The 17,669-nt window shown below is 36.7% G+C and overlaps 1 protein-coding gene across 2 annotated transcripts in view; it reads left to right on the forward strand.

Annotated features, from left to right (window-relative positions):
• Positions 1–17,669, forward strand: part of INTS8 (integrator complex subunit 8) — a 46,020-nt gene that overhangs the window by 15,476 nt on the left and 12,875 nt on the right. For both annotated transcript variants that reach the window (XM_045861140.1, XM_045861142.1), the window contains 6 exons: positions 2,744–2,814; positions 3,169–3,344; positions 4,728–4,861; positions 8,596–8,706; positions 11,096–11,297; positions 15,863–15,984. In XM_045861140.1, coding sequence (XP_045717096.1) covers positions 2,744–2,814; positions 3,169–3,344; positions 4,728–4,861; positions 8,596–8,706; positions 11,096–11,297; positions 15,863–15,984 — 816 coding nt within the window. The remainder of the gene's footprint in view (positions 1–2,743; positions 2,815–3,168; positions 3,345–4,727; positions 4,862–8,595; positions 8,707–11,095; positions 11,298–15,862; positions 15,985–17,669) is intronic.

The raw sequence follows: 17,669 nt of genomic DNA on the forward strand, positions 1-17,669 counted from the left end.
TTGCCCTGACTGGGAATTGAACTGGTGACCCTTTGGTTCACAGACTGGTGCTCAGTCTACTGAGCCACACCAGCCAGGGCAGATGTTTGAATAGTAATAGTAAAATATGTCCCATTGCTGTGTTTTAACATATGACTATGCCACAATTGATCTATTCTCATGGTGATGGACACATGTTTATAGTTTTTGGCTACTGTGCTGCTTGGAACATACTTATATCCTGGAGCATACATGTACTGTTTGCCTATTTATACCCTTAGAGGAAAAATGTATCAGAAATACTACTTTATAATATCAAAGATTTTTTTGCCACCAGCAAACATAAGAATTCTCATTGCTCAGCATCCTCACTAACACTTGGTGTTTTTAGATTTGCCTGTCAGGTCATTGTATAATGTTACCTTATTGAGTTGTAAATTTCCATTTCCCTATTACCACAGAATTTACCAGCTTTACTTTTTTTTTGTTCTCATATAGATTTTTGTCTTTTGAGGTATCTGTTCCAAGTGGTATGCTTATTTTTCTGATGGATATGTGTGTGTGTGTGTGTGTGTGTGTGTGTGTGTGTGTGTGTATATAATTTTTTGCAGAAAATTTTTTTGGTAGTTGTTTATAGCCTCTGTCCCTTACCAATTTTATATGTTGCAGGTATCTTTTTTGAGTTTGAATTCTCTTATCAATCCTTTCATAAAAGAAAAAATTCATGTTTTCTGTGTCTTACTTAAGAAAGCTTTTCCTGCCCTGAAAAAGCTCAGTAGGTTGAGCATTGTCTGGCAAACTAAAAGGTCACTGTTTCAATTCCCAGTTCCCGCACATGCCTGGGTTGCAGGCCAGGTCTTTGGTTGGAAGTGTGCAAGTGGCAACCCATCAGTGTTTCTCTTTCACATTATGTTTCTTCTTTCCCTTCCTTCCCCTCTCTCTAAAAATAAATAAAATGTTTTTTAAAAAAAGAGCCTTTCCTGTCCAGTGGTCATGAAGATAATCTTACTGTTTATTGTGTAAAAGCTTTTGAGCCTAGCTCTTCTTTCACATTTAGGTCTTTAATCCACCTATAGGTGATATTTTGTGTGTCATGTCAAGTAGGCAGTCCTATGTCATTCTTTTCATCACATGACTGTTTGTTTTTTCCTGTACTATTTACTGCATGGTCCATCTTTTTTCTACCAATCTCCAGTGCTACCTTTATCAAATGTCAAGTGTATGGGGCCTCTATTCTGTACCACTTTTCTATTTGTCTGTTCATATGTCAGTGTTTCCATGTCTTGATATCTAAAGTACAAACGTAATGGCTTTTCAGAGTTGTATTTGTATGCTTGTCCTTCACATTTTGCTGTTAACAGTAGACTCAGATTGTCAGGTTCCACAAATAATGTGATGGATTTTTGTTTGGAGTTACTTACTTATTTTTAGAAGGAGGGAGGGTGGGTAGAGAGGGAGAAAAACATCAATTTGTTGTTCCACTTATTTATGCATTCGTTGGTCTCATGGACACGGACAGTGGTATGGGAATTGTCTGAAGGAAGGGAGAGATAGGTAGAGGTGGGCAAAAGGGGAGAAAGTAGGGACAACTGTAAACAAGTAGCGTAAACAATAAAGCAGAATTAAAAAAATTAATTTTTCATGGAGCAAAAATATTAGAATGTAAATATATTCTGCCTAGGCCAAGATACTTGGATGGGCTATACGCTGATGAGGTAACCTGTTCATCTGAGCATAGTACTTTTATAATATTGTTAGTTTTTACCTTTTCGTAACAGTTGCATGAAAATATAATCCACATACCACAGTGTTTACCCATTTAAAGTGTATAATTTGATCATTTTTAGTATGTTCACAGAGTTATACAACCATCACCTCAGTTTTAGAACATTTTTATTGCCCCCCACACCGCAAGCCTGCGCAGAACCTGTTACCCATGAGTGGTCATCCCTGGTTTTCCGTCAGTCCCCTCAACCCTAATCTCTTTGTAGATTTGCATATTCTATACATTTTGTATAAATTAAATTATAAAATTTGTTGTCCTTTATAACTGGCTTCTTAATACTTTCAGTGTTCATGTTGTAGCTTGTGTTAGTGCTTCATTTCCTTTTATGGCTGAATAATAATTCCATTGAGTGGGTGTACTATTCAGTGTCCACTTGTGTGTTTTTTCATGAGTTCATGGACTTTTAGAGTTGTTTCCACTTTTTTGCTGTTATGAACAATGCAACTACAAACACTCTATAATTTGTCTTATTAGACAATATTTGACAGTTTCTTGAGGTGAGGGACTTTTATACTAATTATATTTTATTTTAGCTTGTAATCCTAACTTAGTTTCTATCATTCTTTATATTCATTGTTTATTTTCTAAACCTTGGTTAATTTTTTAACCATTGATTTTATGTATCTTAGCTATTATTGATTATTTGCAACCAAGGTAAATCTTTTCTGACAGTAGCTATTGATTCTTACAGTTCATCATTACATGTAATTGGTAACATAATAAATTCTGGGAGAACTCTGTACCATGCTAAATGGGTTAATCTTAGTAATACCTGCAGTAATCAAAATGGTCAGATTCTACTCCCTCTCCCCATAATGGATTTTCATTTTTGGTGTTTTTTAAATTACTTAATCATATCTGTGATTGGTATATGGCTGAGAAAGGAAAATTCATTTGTTCTTGAATTGTAACTTTTCATACTGTAGTGTATTATTTTTTTAAAGTGCCCATACTCATAACAAATACTCAAATTTCTAGGTATGTTCAAGATCCATAAATTTAGAAAAACCTTCAGATTCTTTGGAAGAGAACATGGCTGCTTTTCTAAAGTAAGTATTTTTTTCCCCTTAACTTTGCACTTAGTCCTGCGAGGAAAGTATCTCTTATTAATTTTTTGTATTTGAACTGTATGTTTTATAAACAGGCAGATATTTGAGAAACAGGGATAAGTTGAGATTAGTGCAGTCTCACAAATCTTAATATATCAATTACTCTTATGTTGTGTCTTTGACACCACACTTTTAAGTACCAAAGTGAAATTTTAAAATCTATTTCAAATAGTATTCTGCAGTTTATGAAATGGTACTTTGTGAAATGGTTTATTAATAAAAATTGGTTAATACTGTTTTTCCCCAACTAAATGATATACTATTTTGTTTTAACAATATTTCTTACTGATCCAGGAATGTGTGTCTGGGGTTGGAAGATCTGCAATACGTTTTCATGATTTCTTCACATGAGCTTTTCATTACATTGTTGAAAGATGAAGAACGAAAGCTACTCGTTGATCAGATGAGGAAGAGATCCCCTAGGATAAATCTGTGCATTAAACCTGTGACTTCATTTTATGATATCCCAGGTTAGCTCTCTAGCCTGCTAGCTAAAATGTTGGCACAATTTATTTATTTGAGGATGCCCTCTTAAATATTTATTTTCTTGATGTTAATTAATAGAAATATACCTGTCTTCCATAATTATATTTCTATCTAAGCAGTTACGTGCTGGGACTCTACTGAGTATATGGTTAACGGAGAATTAGGCCTAGATGCATAAAAGATTTTAGCTAGGGAAATAGACCAAGGTGTCTTGGCTGGTAATGTGTTCTTGGGAGGTAACAGTAAGTGGTGGGAGGGGACTGGTAAAGTGTGCTAAGACCATAAAAATGTACTGTACAGGCTTTCATGCATTTCAGCCTGAGTCACTGTGATACTTACTACCTACTGACTAAACATTTAGCTTTGGCAGTACTGCCATTTTTTCCTTATTTATTTAATTTCTTCCTTATTTATTTAATTTCTTCCTTTTTTTTTGCTCTTATTTTATAAGTAGAAATTACAGTGTTTTTCATTAATAAAAAACATAAGCTTCAGGCCCTGGCTGGCGTAGCTCAGTGGATTGAGCACGGGCTGCAAACCAAAGTGTCGCAGGTTCGATTCCCAGTCAGGGTACATGCCTGGGTTGCAGACCATGACCCCCAGCAACCACACATTGATGTGTGTCTGTCTGTCTCTCTCTGTCTCTCTCTCTCTTTCTCTCTCTCTTCCCTCTCTCTAAAATAAATAAATAAAATCTTTAAAAAACAAAAACATAAGCTTCAAAACTTAGTATAGGTGAGACAGAATCCAGTTGGTTAAAAAGGCAAAATTTTAGCTGCTTTGAAGCCCACTAGATTTAAACTGGTTTACTGATAAGCTGTAAAGGAAAGGAGTACATTAACACTTAAAATGCTGGCAGTGGATTATTGAAGATTGTATCTGAAAGCTGAGTTATAATTAGGAATTTAAATGATCATGTCTTGCTTCTTTGGGAAGACAGTGCCTCCTCCTTCTCTTCCTGACCCTTCAAAAAACATATTGTAAATATTATTCAAAATTAACATTTGATTTTATTTGTACATGTTTTTAACACATTATTTTCAAAAGTAGGAGATTATCTATGTAAGTTAATTTTTTCCACTTATAACAATTTTTTCCATGAAACAGTTACTTATTTTTACCTTTGTTTATGTTTTCATCATCTTAATCTCTTAAATGCAGACAAAATTGTGTTAGGTTTTCTCAGAGGATAAAGTTAACAGTAAATTATGTTAATGAATCAGTTCTCAAGATGTGAGCTGTTTTTAACATAAATATAATACCAACATATACAATTCCTCTCAGTAAATTACCATTCTCATAGTTAAAGGGTTTTGTGTGCCCTTGAATTAAGTCATTACTGAAATATAAATCTCTTCCTTTCTTAGCCTCAGCAAGTGTCAACATTGGCCAGTTGGAGCATCAGCTGATATTATCAGTGGATCCTTGGAGGATTCGGCAGATTTTAATTGAATTACATGGTATGACATCAGAGCGCCAGTTCTGGACGGTATCTAATAAGGTAAGAGACCCTCTGTCAAGAACAGATAAGGCTCTAGCTGGTGTGGCTCAGTAGGCTAAGCACTGGACTGGGAACCGAAAGGTCAGCAGTTTGATTCCTGGTCAGGGCATATGTCTGGGTTGTAGGCCAGGTTGCTGATTGGGACAAATGATCTATGTTTCTCTCCCTTTCTTTCTCCCTCACTTCTCCTTCTCTCTAAATAATAAACAAAATCTTTAAAAACACTTTTTTTAAAAGTTAACAATTCAGTAGCATTTTAAAAAAACAGATAAGAAAATTACCCTTTTTTTTATATATAGTTTAATAGAAGAGTTGTTGCCTGACCTTTTTGAGAATGAGAACTCCTTTTTTTGGTCAATAATTTTAGGACCTTCACATTGACAATAATTGCGTTTTGAACATCCATTGACAGAGAAATAAAAAATGTCAAAAAAGATACTATTAAATCAGTAACTTCTAACAGTAAGTTTATATGCCACTTTTAGTTACAGCATCTGCATACACTTTAAATATAGTTGTAATTATATGTGTAAGGTATATTTTTTATGCATTCTAGCTAATACTATGTGCTGCTTAGAGTATTTTTGTTTTCGTTTTTTAATACCTTCTTAAGGTCTAAAGCTACAGCTTGGAACTAGTTTATTAAAACCTCTTTATAGACCTGTTTGGCTTTAGATACTCATTTAGAAACACCCAGCTAGGCAGAACAAGTGCCCTCACCCTCTGCAGCCCTCACCCTCTGCAGCCCTCCTGCAATGTTACACCCTGGGATCCCCCTGGGCTCGCTTGCCTGCCATGCCTGACAAGGAAGAAGCCTTTGATGATGCAGTAGAAGAACATGTGATCAGTGAAGAGTACAAAACGTGGGAAAAAAAATCCCTTTTCTTTATGATTTGGTGATGACCCACACTCTGGAGTGGCCCAGAGTAACTGTACAGTGGCTTCCAAGTGTAACCAGCCCAGAAGGGAGAAATTTCAGCATTCGTTGACTTGTCCCAGGACACACACATTGGATGAACAAAACCACCTTGTGATAGCCAGTTTGCAGCTTCTTAATATGATGCTCAGTTGGATGCTTCACAATATGACAGTGAGAAAGGAGGACTTGGAGGTTTGGGCTCTGTTAGTAGGAAAATTGAAATAGAAATCAAGATCAGCCATGAAAGAAGTAAACAGGTCATATTATATGCCAGAGAACCCTTGCACGTGATGTTCTTGTTTCTGAATATACAACATATCCTTCTAAACCAGATCCTTCTGGACAGTGCAACCCAGACTTGCATCTTCATGGACCTCAGAAGGAAGGCTATGGGCTTTCTTGGAAACCAGATCTCACTGGGCACTTACTTATTGCTTCAGAGGACCACACCATCTTCCTGTGGGACATTAGTGCTGTTCTAAAGGAAGGAAGAGTTGTGGCTGTGAAGACCATCTTCACAGGGCAACAGTGGTAGCAGGCGATGTTTCCTGGCATCTCTTCCATGAATCTTTGTTTGGTCATTTCCTCATGATCAGAAACTTATGATCTGGGACACTCATTCAAACACTCACTACTTCCAGATCAAGCCACTCAGTTGGTGCTTAGATTTCTGAAGTATGCTGCCTTGTGTTCCTGGTAGTGAGTTCATTCTTGCCACAGGGTCAGCTGGTAAGACTGTTGGCCTTGTGGGATCTGAGAAATCTGAAACTTAAGTTGCATTCCTTTGAATAAAATAGGGATGAAATATTCCAGGTTCAGTGATTGCCTCACAATGAGAAACTTTCAGTGATACTGATCATAGACTCAGTGTCTGGGATTTAAGTAAAATTGGAGAGGAACCCTGGAAGATGCAGAAGATTGGCCACCAGAGTTGTTAATTCATGGTGGTCACACTGCCAAGATACATGATTTCTCTTGGAATCCCAATGAACCTTTGGTGATCTGTGTCAGAAGGTAATATATAAGTGTAGCAAATGGCAGGGAACACTTACAATGATGAAGACCCTGAAGGAAGTGTGGCTCCAAAAGGACAGGAGCGTGCACTTGTGATTTTAGATTCCCCTTTAGTCCCCTCTCCACCTGGGGTTATTCAGCTATCCCTCTACGATAGTTCCATCAACAATGCTATTAGCCCAAGGGTGTTTTCTGAATATTAACTGGGGAACTTGATTCAGCAAAGCCACAGACTTACATTTAAATTTTCTTTAGGTATTTTCTAGTAACAGAGCTTTAAAGTAGCTACTGAAAGGGCAGTATTGTGAGTGCTTGTTTTATTTTTCTTATGTTACATCCCTAAGTTCTTCAGACTCATTTAAGGAAAAGCTGCCGTGGCTGGTGTAGCTCAGTGGGTTGAATGTGGGCTGTGAACCAAAAGGTCGCCGGTTTGATTCCCAGTCAGGGCATATGCCTGGGTTGTAGGCCAGGTCCCCAGTGTGGGCCACGGGAGAGGCAACCACACACTGATGTTTCTCTTCCTTCTCTTTCTCCCTCCCTTCCCCTCTCTCTAAAAATAAATAAATAAAAAGAAAATATTAAAAGAAAAAAGAAAAAGCTAGAAGTAAGTAAGGAATAGAACCAAGTGAAGTAAGTGTCTGAGCCATGAAGTTTAAGGACTGCAAGATGTCATTTTTATTAAGGAATTAGTGGAGAAGCAAGTCATACAAATTCCTGCTCTAAACTCTTTGCACCTGACTTTCTGTGATGAACATTTTCCTCTGTAGAACAGTCTCCTCTCAGTTTCTTAGAACTACATGTTCCTCTTTCCCCTTATATTTTCGTTTGTTAGTGTATTTCTGAAGCTCTTTTTATATTTTCTTTTTTCTGTGAAATGGTTTTTAAAAAATCTTGGGACCATGAATTTGTAGAGAGGTATGTTTTTACCTGACAGTTATACCACAGGTAGACTGTCCAGTTGAGAAGAGTGAATCAATGGCTTGCATTTATTTTTAAAATTAAATTAATCCTGGATTAAAAAAAAAAAACAACACTCAAACACCCAGCTAATGTATTTACTTGTTTCTGAGGTTATTTAAAAGCTTTCCTGCATAGAAGTGCAAATGAAAATAGCTTTTAAAACACCATTTCAGTAGAATGTAGTCAGAAATACAAGGGAACTAGCCCACAGATAAAGAAGAAATTAAAGTAATATGGGAGTGCTTCTGATAACTGTATACTCCTCTGCTGAAAACGTAGTAAAAAAGCAGTCAGGAATTTATGTCTATTTTATGGGACTTGAACATGCAAGTGCAGTGAAATAGAAAATTGCTGTGAACATTAGTTGGGCTCCATTAGTACTGACATTGCTGTTGGTGTTCATTTTTATAGATGAGGAACTATAGCATAATATTTAAGAGGGAGTTGCGATACTGATTGCCAGAGTTTAAAGCCCAGATCTGTACTTAGTAGCTTATAGTCTTGAGCAAATTATTTAATATCTGCGTGCCTCAGTGTTTTCATCTATAAGAGGGGGATAATTACCTACTTCATTGTATTGTTGTGAAGATAAGTTAATTCATATACCCTTTTGTTTCATTCCTTTTTTTGTATATCCTTTAGAAACTTCCACTCAATTTAAATATTTATTATTGGTTCACCATATTCTAATTTTGATTAGCATTTCACTATGGCTATCTTTCATTTTTTTTTAAATAGCCTTTGAATGATTCTTTAAATGTAATTGAAGCTTATTGAAAGATTCTTATCTAGATTTGGTTTTCTCTACGTGTGTATATTTATATATTTTTATTTCTTCTAGTGGGAAGTACCTTCTGTCTATAGTGGTGTTATCCTAGGAATTAAAGATAGTTTAACAAGGGATTTGGTGTATATCCTAATGGCCAAAGGTTTACACTGCAGTACTGTTAAGGTGAGTAAAAGTATAGACCAACTACTGGTTAAGAATATGCTTGACTGCCCTGGCCGGATGACTTGGTTGGAGCATCATCCCATACACCAAAACGTTGCAGGTTCCTGGTCACAACACATACCTAAGTTGTGGGTCCGGATGCATGTGGGAGGCAAGGGATCGATGTTTCTCTCTCACATCGATATTTCTCTCCCTCTAAAATTAACTAAAAAAACATCTCAGGTGAGGATTTAAAAAAAAAATGAAAGAATATACTAATTTTAGTGTGAAGGTTAAGAATCAGAATCTGTTATATATTCCATTTTTTAAAAATTTAAATCCTTATCTGAAGATATGTTTATTGATTTTAGAGAGAGAAAGGTGGGGAGGGAGGGAGGGAGGGAGGGAGGGAGAGACATTGATCGGTTGTCTCCCCTGCTTGCCCCAATCAGGGATTGAACCCACAACCTTTTGGTGTACGGGACAGTGCTCCAACTAACTCAGCCTCCCTGCCGGGGCTCTCATGTATTCCTGATTTTAAAATGATAGTCATAGGCTTAAAACAGTACTTAAAAATGTATTTTGGTTTGTTCTTTTTTTCTTTACCCTCATAAGTATACCAAACTGGTCTTGAACATACGGATAATGCTCTGTTCCTTTTTAAATATCTAGAGGACATGGAAAGTTATTATTTGTATCCTTCAGGATTTATTTATTAAAGATTCTGTTCCAAGCTATAAAAACAAAACAAAATCCCTTAAAATTACTTTTGTAACTTATTTTACATAAGGAGTTAGCAATCTATTTGGAAAGTTGAGACATAGATGAGATATTAAATGATATAAGATAGTATAATTGCACAACTAATAGTATAGTAAATTCTGTAGGAAGGTTGAGGATAACATTTGGAAGGCGGAAATCCTGTGCTAAACTTGAGGCTTAAGTAAGTTAGCTAGGTGAAGAGGTTGATGCCACGAGGAAAAGCTCAAAGGTAAGAAATAGGATGGTATAGGAGTAGAATGGAAGCATTGTGCAAATATCTACTTGTTATGTGAGGTGAGGCAGATGATAGGCTTGTAATAGGTAAAGTTTATAATAGGGAGAATTTGGGACCTCATTGGGAACTTTTCTTCTACTCTTAAAATAACTAACATTTATTGGGCTCAGAGCCTGTTCTGCAATTTTCATATTCATTTTTTCTTTAAAAAAACCCAACTGTGCAGAAGGTGTTTTTCTCATTTTTATAGGTGAGAAATCAGAGACTCAAAGCCATTAAATTGTGCAGGGTCACACAGCTAGTAAGTGGCACAAGTACTACAAAGGATAGAGAGAAGAGAACATATTAGAGAAATCTTTGAAAGGTAAAATCTAGAAATGATTGCTGAAGGACTTGCTGTGGAAGGCAAGAAGAAGGAAAGGATGAAGGATGATGCTCAGGTTTCTGCTTTGGGTGTCAGAGAACAGACAGAGTGCCAACAAGTCAATATGCAGAGAAAAACATTTTTGAAGGGTAGATTATGAGATCATTTTTACAGTATTTAATTTGGGCCTGTAATTGGACACATGAGCCTGAAGCTTAGGTGGTGTTCTGGGCTGGAGATAACAGATTTGGGAGTCATCGAAGATCGCCCAGGGAGAATATGCAGGGCCTGGGGTGGAGGCGGGGGGACTGCAACATTGGGTCCAAGAAGGGTATGATGGGTGTGGGGACCAGGTCCATGGGGAGTCATAATGGAGAATGTCTAGAAGTTGTTCAGTAAGGTAACTGGAAAGTGTTCAGTAGATCGGACAGTTAGGAGATCTTTGTTTAGTGAGCTGTGTCTTCATTACGATGGGAGATGGGGAGGTAGAAGCCAGATTGTAGGACTGAAGGAGGCCTATGGAGAGAGGAACGAAGGAAGACTACTCTTTGGAAAAATTAGGAGGTGTGTAGGCAGAGGCTTGGATTGTAGCTGATTTGATTTATTAGCCAGTTATGTAGATTAATAGTGTTATGTGCAAAAATTTTAGAATGTGGAAGCTTGTTGAAGGATGTAAGTTCTAATTCTGAATATATCTAGGTGGATGGAAAAGCGTGCTTATCATGGAATTTTATACCTGTATAATATATGTGTATAATACATATAATTTATGTTAAAACTTTTGTGTTGTAATTTATGTAAAACTTGTTTAGTAACATGGCATGTGTTTTATATTATTGGATTTTTAAAAAATTATGAAAGTTATTTATTAGAATAAATCAATAATGTAGAGATGTTAAGGAACAAGATAATTTAGCCTCATTCCTTGAGATGATCAGTGTTAATCATTTGAATTAATTTTTCTCTTTGCTCTGTGCTTATAAAATTATATATTTCTTTGACTCAAGAGGAAAGGTGATCCAGGCTATTTTGTTATTTTTTTTTAATAGGACTTTTCTCATGCTAAGCAACTATTTGCTGCTTGTTTGGAGTTGGTAACAGAGTTCTCACCAAAACTTCGTCAGGTCATGCTGAATGAGATGCTGCTTTTGGATATTTATACACATGAAGCTGGAACAGGGCAATCAGGAGAGAGACCCCCTTCTGATCTCATTAGTAGGGTGCGGGGGTATCTGGAAATGAGGCTTCCTGGTAAGACTGTTTCACAAGGCTACATTTCATAAATTCATTACTCAAGTAATGGTGGGGAAAGTCCAAAAGACTATTTATTACTTGACTTTTTACCATCTGTAAAAATGGTATTTCTCTCCTAAAACAAAATTCAGATACAAACTTCACTTGAGAACATTGGGGAAAATGGAGGAAACTATTCATTTCCTGAGATTGCTATGACAGAGTACCACAGACAAATGATTTAAAACCATGAAATTTGGTCTCTCATAGTTTGGAGACTAGATGTCTGAAATCAAGGTGCCTGCATGGCCATACTCCTTCTGACAGCTCTAGGGAAGAATCCTTTCTTGCCTCTTCTTAGCTTGTAGCTTTGTCACTCAAACCTTTGCTTCTTTCTTTATATGGCATTCTTGTGTGTGTGTGTGATGTCTTATAAGGCACCAGTTGTTGGACTTCAGGGTCTGTCCTAATGCACTGTGACCTTGCCTTAACTAAGTACATGTGCAAAGACCCTATTTCTAAGTCAATTCACATTCTGAGGTTTCAGGTGAATGTTGAGGGGACACTACACTACAGAAACTACATTGCAATTTGAAGATACTAAGTTAAAACAGTCAGTGTCATTGAAGGAACACGTTGAAGGTTTATTTCCTCATTACCATCATAGAAAGCCCTCACAGTGATTGCCACTGGGTCAGCAGTTCACTTACGGTCACTTTAGACCTTGCGTGTCCAATTCTAAACATAAGTATCTATGTAAATATCTAAATGTAAATACTAAAAAAGCTTATGTAAATTATCACCTATGTTATATATAAATCTTGCTTAGTTAAAGCAGTCTCTTAATTTTACAATTATTTTTAAAATTTTACATGTTTTAATAATAGAGTATTTAGATCAGTTAAATCATACTGTACACATTTAAGGTTGTAAACAGTAAAATTGAAGTGTAAAGGAAGGTGCTGATAATGTGCTAGAACAGAAATGGCTGCTGGTCCTCTGCTGTCTTTTGAATTAATTATTATTACATTCTGATTTATAGCAGAAATTACAACTTTTCCACACTCTATAGATAGAATACTTTTGAGCTTTAATAAATCAGTGCCCTTCAGTATCATGAAAATTGGTCTAATACGCTGGCACTGACATATGCTACTGTGTGTATGTGTTCTGGTAAAGGGTTGCGTTTCCCTACATGGCTTCTCAAAAAGTAAAAGCAAAAGGAATGGAAAAACCCTAACATTTATTGAATGCTAACTACATGTCAGATATTGTTCTAAGAGCCTTGGTGCATAACTCATTTAGTCCTCATGGCAGCTCTGTGAAGTAGCTAGTTATTCCCATTTTGTAAATCAGGAAACCGAGGTACAGAGAAGATGAGGAATTTGGCCAAAGTCAAGCAGTTATTTGAATCCATCAGCCCAACTGAAGCCTGTGCTCTTACTCTGTGGAATGGCTGGAAGTGCCTCTAAGTAATTATAGTGTATCAGGCATTTAAGTATACCTTATGGCATTTAAATAGTTTGGAGTTCATACTACTTTTTTTTTATGTGTAAATTCCTAGCTGCTTGTTTAGCTACTTGTCCCATAGCTTGTGTTATAAACAGTGTTTAAAATGAGAAGGAAAGGATATAATGTGGTGTTAGGAGGAATAAAAAAAAATCCCCCCCTCCCCCAACAGGCACAGTTCCTTGTCTTTGACTTTGACTGAGTCTCAGTTACAGACTAAGTTGCCTGAGTGTGGCATAGACTCCTGACCCCAGTGCTCTTCCAGCTCTGCACTCCAGGACCACTGTGTGAGGTGCAGTTGGTAGGATGGTCTTTCCTTGGGTCAGAATTGGGGGGAGCGTGTAAAGGTGTTGTCTTCCACCTTCTCCTCCCTCTTTTATTTTTCTAATTGAGATTTTATTGATTGTTTTGAGGATAAGTACACAGGCATTTCAATTTGTAGACTTCTCTCAACACACATACCAAAAACCTAAAAAAGTCATATAGTTGTGATTTTTTTCTAGTTAGTCCAGTAACTTTCCAGCTTAAAATTTGGAGGCTAATTTTCATTAATAGAGTATCAAGTACCAGTATCTTTCAATGTTGGTATGCTGTTACGTCAAAGTCCCACTAATTCACAATTTACCATAATCAGATTTTCAGTGTTTCACAGCATACTAAAAAAGTTGCTAGGGAAAAACTGGGCTGCCACACCAAAGATGTTACAGAGTGTGCAAAATTCTGACAGGGAGAGCCAGCATCAAGGAGTGGTTTTTTTTAGGAAATAGTTTTAGCAAAAACATGGTGATAGTAATTTAAGATGTACAAGACATATTAAATGCATGACTGACTTCCAGTTGCCATTTTTTACGCTTTGTATTATAGGACATAAAAACTACCCCATCTGTGGAATGTTAAGCTTATATCTAAGACAGGGTCTCCCATATTCAACATCCCACTATTTTCTGGTTGTACCAAAAAATAAATGAGTAAATGATTTCACCTCTTTTAAAAAAGCATTTACACTTAAAAAATGGGATGATGTGAAATTGCCTCCTTAGAAATGTTTCTAGAGCTACTAAAAAACTTGCATTTACAAAACAGTTGATAAAAATATTACTTGAAAAAAAGATTTTATTCATTTATTTTCAGAGAGAGGGGAAGGGAGGGACAGAAACATCAACGTGTGACTGCTTTTCTCATGCTCCTACTGGGGACCTGGCCCACAACCCATCCTTTTATGCAGGCTGGTGCTCAGCCCACTGAGCCACACCAGCCAGGGCAAAAATATTACTCTTGATTGTACAAGAAGGAAGATGGACCACATATAAGACATGGTGTGTGATACTAAACAGATTTGGCTTCTTTCTCTCCTGCTTCATCAGAGATTGGACTCGCCTTCTCTTTAGTTTGTACGTTTTTCCCCAGGTAGATCATCTTTATTTTCCTGGCTAACCACTTCGGCCTGTATTCTCTTTGTTTCCCTTTTCCTTTTTGTTTGCACTTTTTTTTTTTTTTTTACTTTGTTTCCACTTTTTCAGGAGCAGGTTTAGCCAGCAACCTCCCAGATCTCTGCTTGGCATCTCGGCAGTGGGGCAGACACAGGTGCCTGCGGCCATGGTGCTCACTGAGACCCTTTGTGAAGTTGGGCTGCCTGGCCACTCCTGCTTCTCAAGAACTACTCCTCTCTCCCTTTTTAAGGAAAAATAAATTGTTCCCTGGGGATATTGGGCCAATTTTGAATGGGTTACATGCATGCCCTCTATGGAACACAGAAGGAAATTCTTTTACATTGGTTGACCTGGCTTTTCTATCAGGAACAAGAACTGATCTTAACTGACAACAGATCCGACCTTTCAGTTATAATGTAATTAAAAGCTGCAGATTAATTATTCTAATACCATCTCTTTTGGGAGAGATTCCTAACTTTTAATACCTTTGTATTAAAAGGTAGCTTTCTGTTGGAACACTTGTTCTTGTTATGTTCCTTGGAGTTGAGCAAAATTAAATGTTAGGCCTACTGTGGCTGTCTGTTACAATATATGACTCTATTCTTTTTGATAATGAATAATTGTATTGCAGATGCTTAAAGGGAAACTTATTCTTCAGATCACTGCCTTTCAGGCTGTATCAGTACTTCAGTCTCTAGGTTCTGATTCATCTTTAAGAGCCATGGTTGTGCTACTGATGGCGAGTGCCCATTATATAAACCGAACACGGGATCCAATTGCTGCGTAGCCTTCCTTTGGCAAACCGTAGAGCACCCAGCAACATGCATGCATTTGGGATACTAATTTCACTGTCTTCATTCACTTTTTAAGAAGATAATTTAAGTAATGTATTTTTATTTTGCTGTGTTCTTGTGCTGCTTTTTGTCATCTCAGATCCTTTTCAGAAATAAGATGAGATATAAACAGATTAACCACAGGCAGTCTTTTTTAGAAAGACTGAAAAATATAGTCACATAGGTTTCATATCCCTTCCCATTTAAAGTCATAACATTCTTCTGTAGTATTCATTGGGATTTCTTTTTCTTTTTTGCTGCAGTACATTAAAACCTGAATATTATATACTTTGAGCTATAAAAATTCACATATTGAATATTAAGGTACATTTAATTTTCAAAGGAAATGTTTAGAACAGTTGTTTCTGAATAGTAATTTATTTCAAAAGAGTGCATGACTTGTTTGTTACATTTTAATCAGAAAAGTTATTAAAATGATAGACTTGTTACATTTTTATTATATGGCTTAGCTGTTTCTGTTGTCTATGAGTACTAAAAGTTTATACCGTACCATTTTGTACTTGCTTCATTTGTGTGTTTATTCTCTGATGCTCATTTGAATTGTAAGTGGTCACAGAATGTTGTACATCTGAGGTGTTCTTAAAAGCATACTTTTGTTGATTAATATTGGGGACCATGGCAGTCTATATGGAAATATTAAACTTTATAGAGAAAAGCGTAAAATATTAGTATCTTTCTATTTTTTACCTACAGCAGTTGCTTCTAATATGTTTAACTGGACTTTGAGTAAATTTTGTTATGTCCTCAAGTTATGATGAGAATTCCAACTATTTTCATTTTTGCTTTTTAGATATTCCTCTTCGTCAAGTTGTTGCTGAGGAGTGTGTTGCTTTTATGTTAAACTGGAAGGAAAATGAATACCTTACACTTCAGGTTCCTGCCTTTCTGCTTCAGAATAATCCATATGTAAAGGTAATTCATGTTTAATCGAAATAAAGGAATTACCAGGGTGGAATTATTGGGCCAATTTTTCTCTCTCTTTTTTCTCCTAATCCTCACCCAAGGGCATGAGAGAGAGGGGAAGGGAGGGAGAGATGGACACAAGATACTGGTGTGAGAGAGAAATATCAGTTGGTTGCTTCTCGTATGCACCCCGGTGGCGGACCAAACCCACAGTGCAGGCATGTGCCTTGACCAGTTTATGGGTGACACCCTAACCAACTGAGCCACATTAGCCAAGGCCCTAATTTTTTTATTTTAGATCTATACTACTTAAGCAATTTGTCAAATTTCTGGGATACAGTTTAAGATTGAACAAATGTTCGTTGATTTGTAGTTTAAAATACAGTTTTTTGATAATTCAGGAACTTGAGTTTGCTTTCTCTGATATTTTTTTCTAATATCCTATGGTTCAATGAGAATGCAAGCAAAAATTTTGTAGTTAACAGATACAATTTTGGTATAATCCTAAGCTAATGAGAGGTGAGCCAGCTTTTCTTGCTTTGAATGAGAAAATCAAACTCTAGTATTAAAGCTCTAGAGTACACAGGTGCACCTAGGTGTGAACGGGTGGTGCCTGTTTTTCACTTGAGTACCTTACCCTTTAGAGTTTTTTTACTTCTGTAAGTTTGATGTGCCTGATTCTTTTTTTTTTTAAGATTATATTTATTTATTTTTAGAGAGGGGGGAAGGAAAGGAGAAAGAGGGAGAGAATCATTAATGTGTGGTTGCCTCTCGCACACCCCCTACTGTGGACCTGGCCCGCAACCCAGGCATGTGCCCTGACTGGGAATCGAATTGGTGACCCTTTGGTTCACAGGAGACGCTCAATCCACTGAGCTGCACCAGCCAGGGCTGTTTGATTAGTTTCTTTTTAATTCAGTTGTTGATAGATATGTATTTATTGCCATTTTATTGTTCATATTTCTTACCTTTTTATTCCTTCTTGAGGAACCTTTAGCATTTCATATAATACTGGTTTGGTGGCAATGAACTCCTTTAGCTATTTCTTGTGTGGGAAGCATTTTAGCTGTCCTTTGATTTAAATGATAGGGTTGCTGGTTAGAGCAATCTTGGTTGTAGGTCCTTGCTTTTCATCACTTAGAATATTTCTTGCCATTCCCTTCTGGCCTGAAAAGTTTCTGTTGAAAAATCAGCTGACAGTCTTATGGGAACTCCATTGTAGGTAACTAACTGCTTTTTTCTTCTGTATAGGATTCTCTCTTTGTTGTTAACCTTTTACGCTTTAATTGTGATGTGTCTTTGTGTTCATCTTGTTTGGGACTCAGCGCTTTCTGAACTTGTATGTCTATTTCCTTCATGAGGTGAAGGAAGTTTCCAGCCATTATTTTTTCAAATAGGTTTTCAGTTTCTTGCTGTGTTCTCCTGGCATCCCCATGGTGTGAATGTTGGTCTACTAGGAGTTGTCCCAGAGTCTGCTGACAGTATCTTCATTTTTCTGGATTCTTTTTTCTTTAAGACTTTATTTATTTATTTATTTTTAGAGAAAGGGAGAGAAACATCAATGTGTGAGAGACACATCGATTGGTTGTCTCTTGCATACCCTCACTTTTTAGAGAGAGGAGAAGGGAGGGAGAATGAGAGGAGGAGAGACATTGATCAGTTTGCCTCTCTCATGCACCCCTGTTGGAGATCTG

Source organism: Phyllostomus hastatus, unplaced genomic scaffold (assembly GCF_019186645.2).
Source record: "Phyllostomus hastatus isolate PE091 unplaced genomic scaffold, TTU_PhHast_1.1 phas_scaffold_21, whole genome shotgun sequence".
Classification (NCBI taxonomy): Eukaryota; Metazoa; Chordata; class Mammalia; order Chiroptera; family Phyllostomidae; genus Phyllostomus; species Phyllostomus hastatus.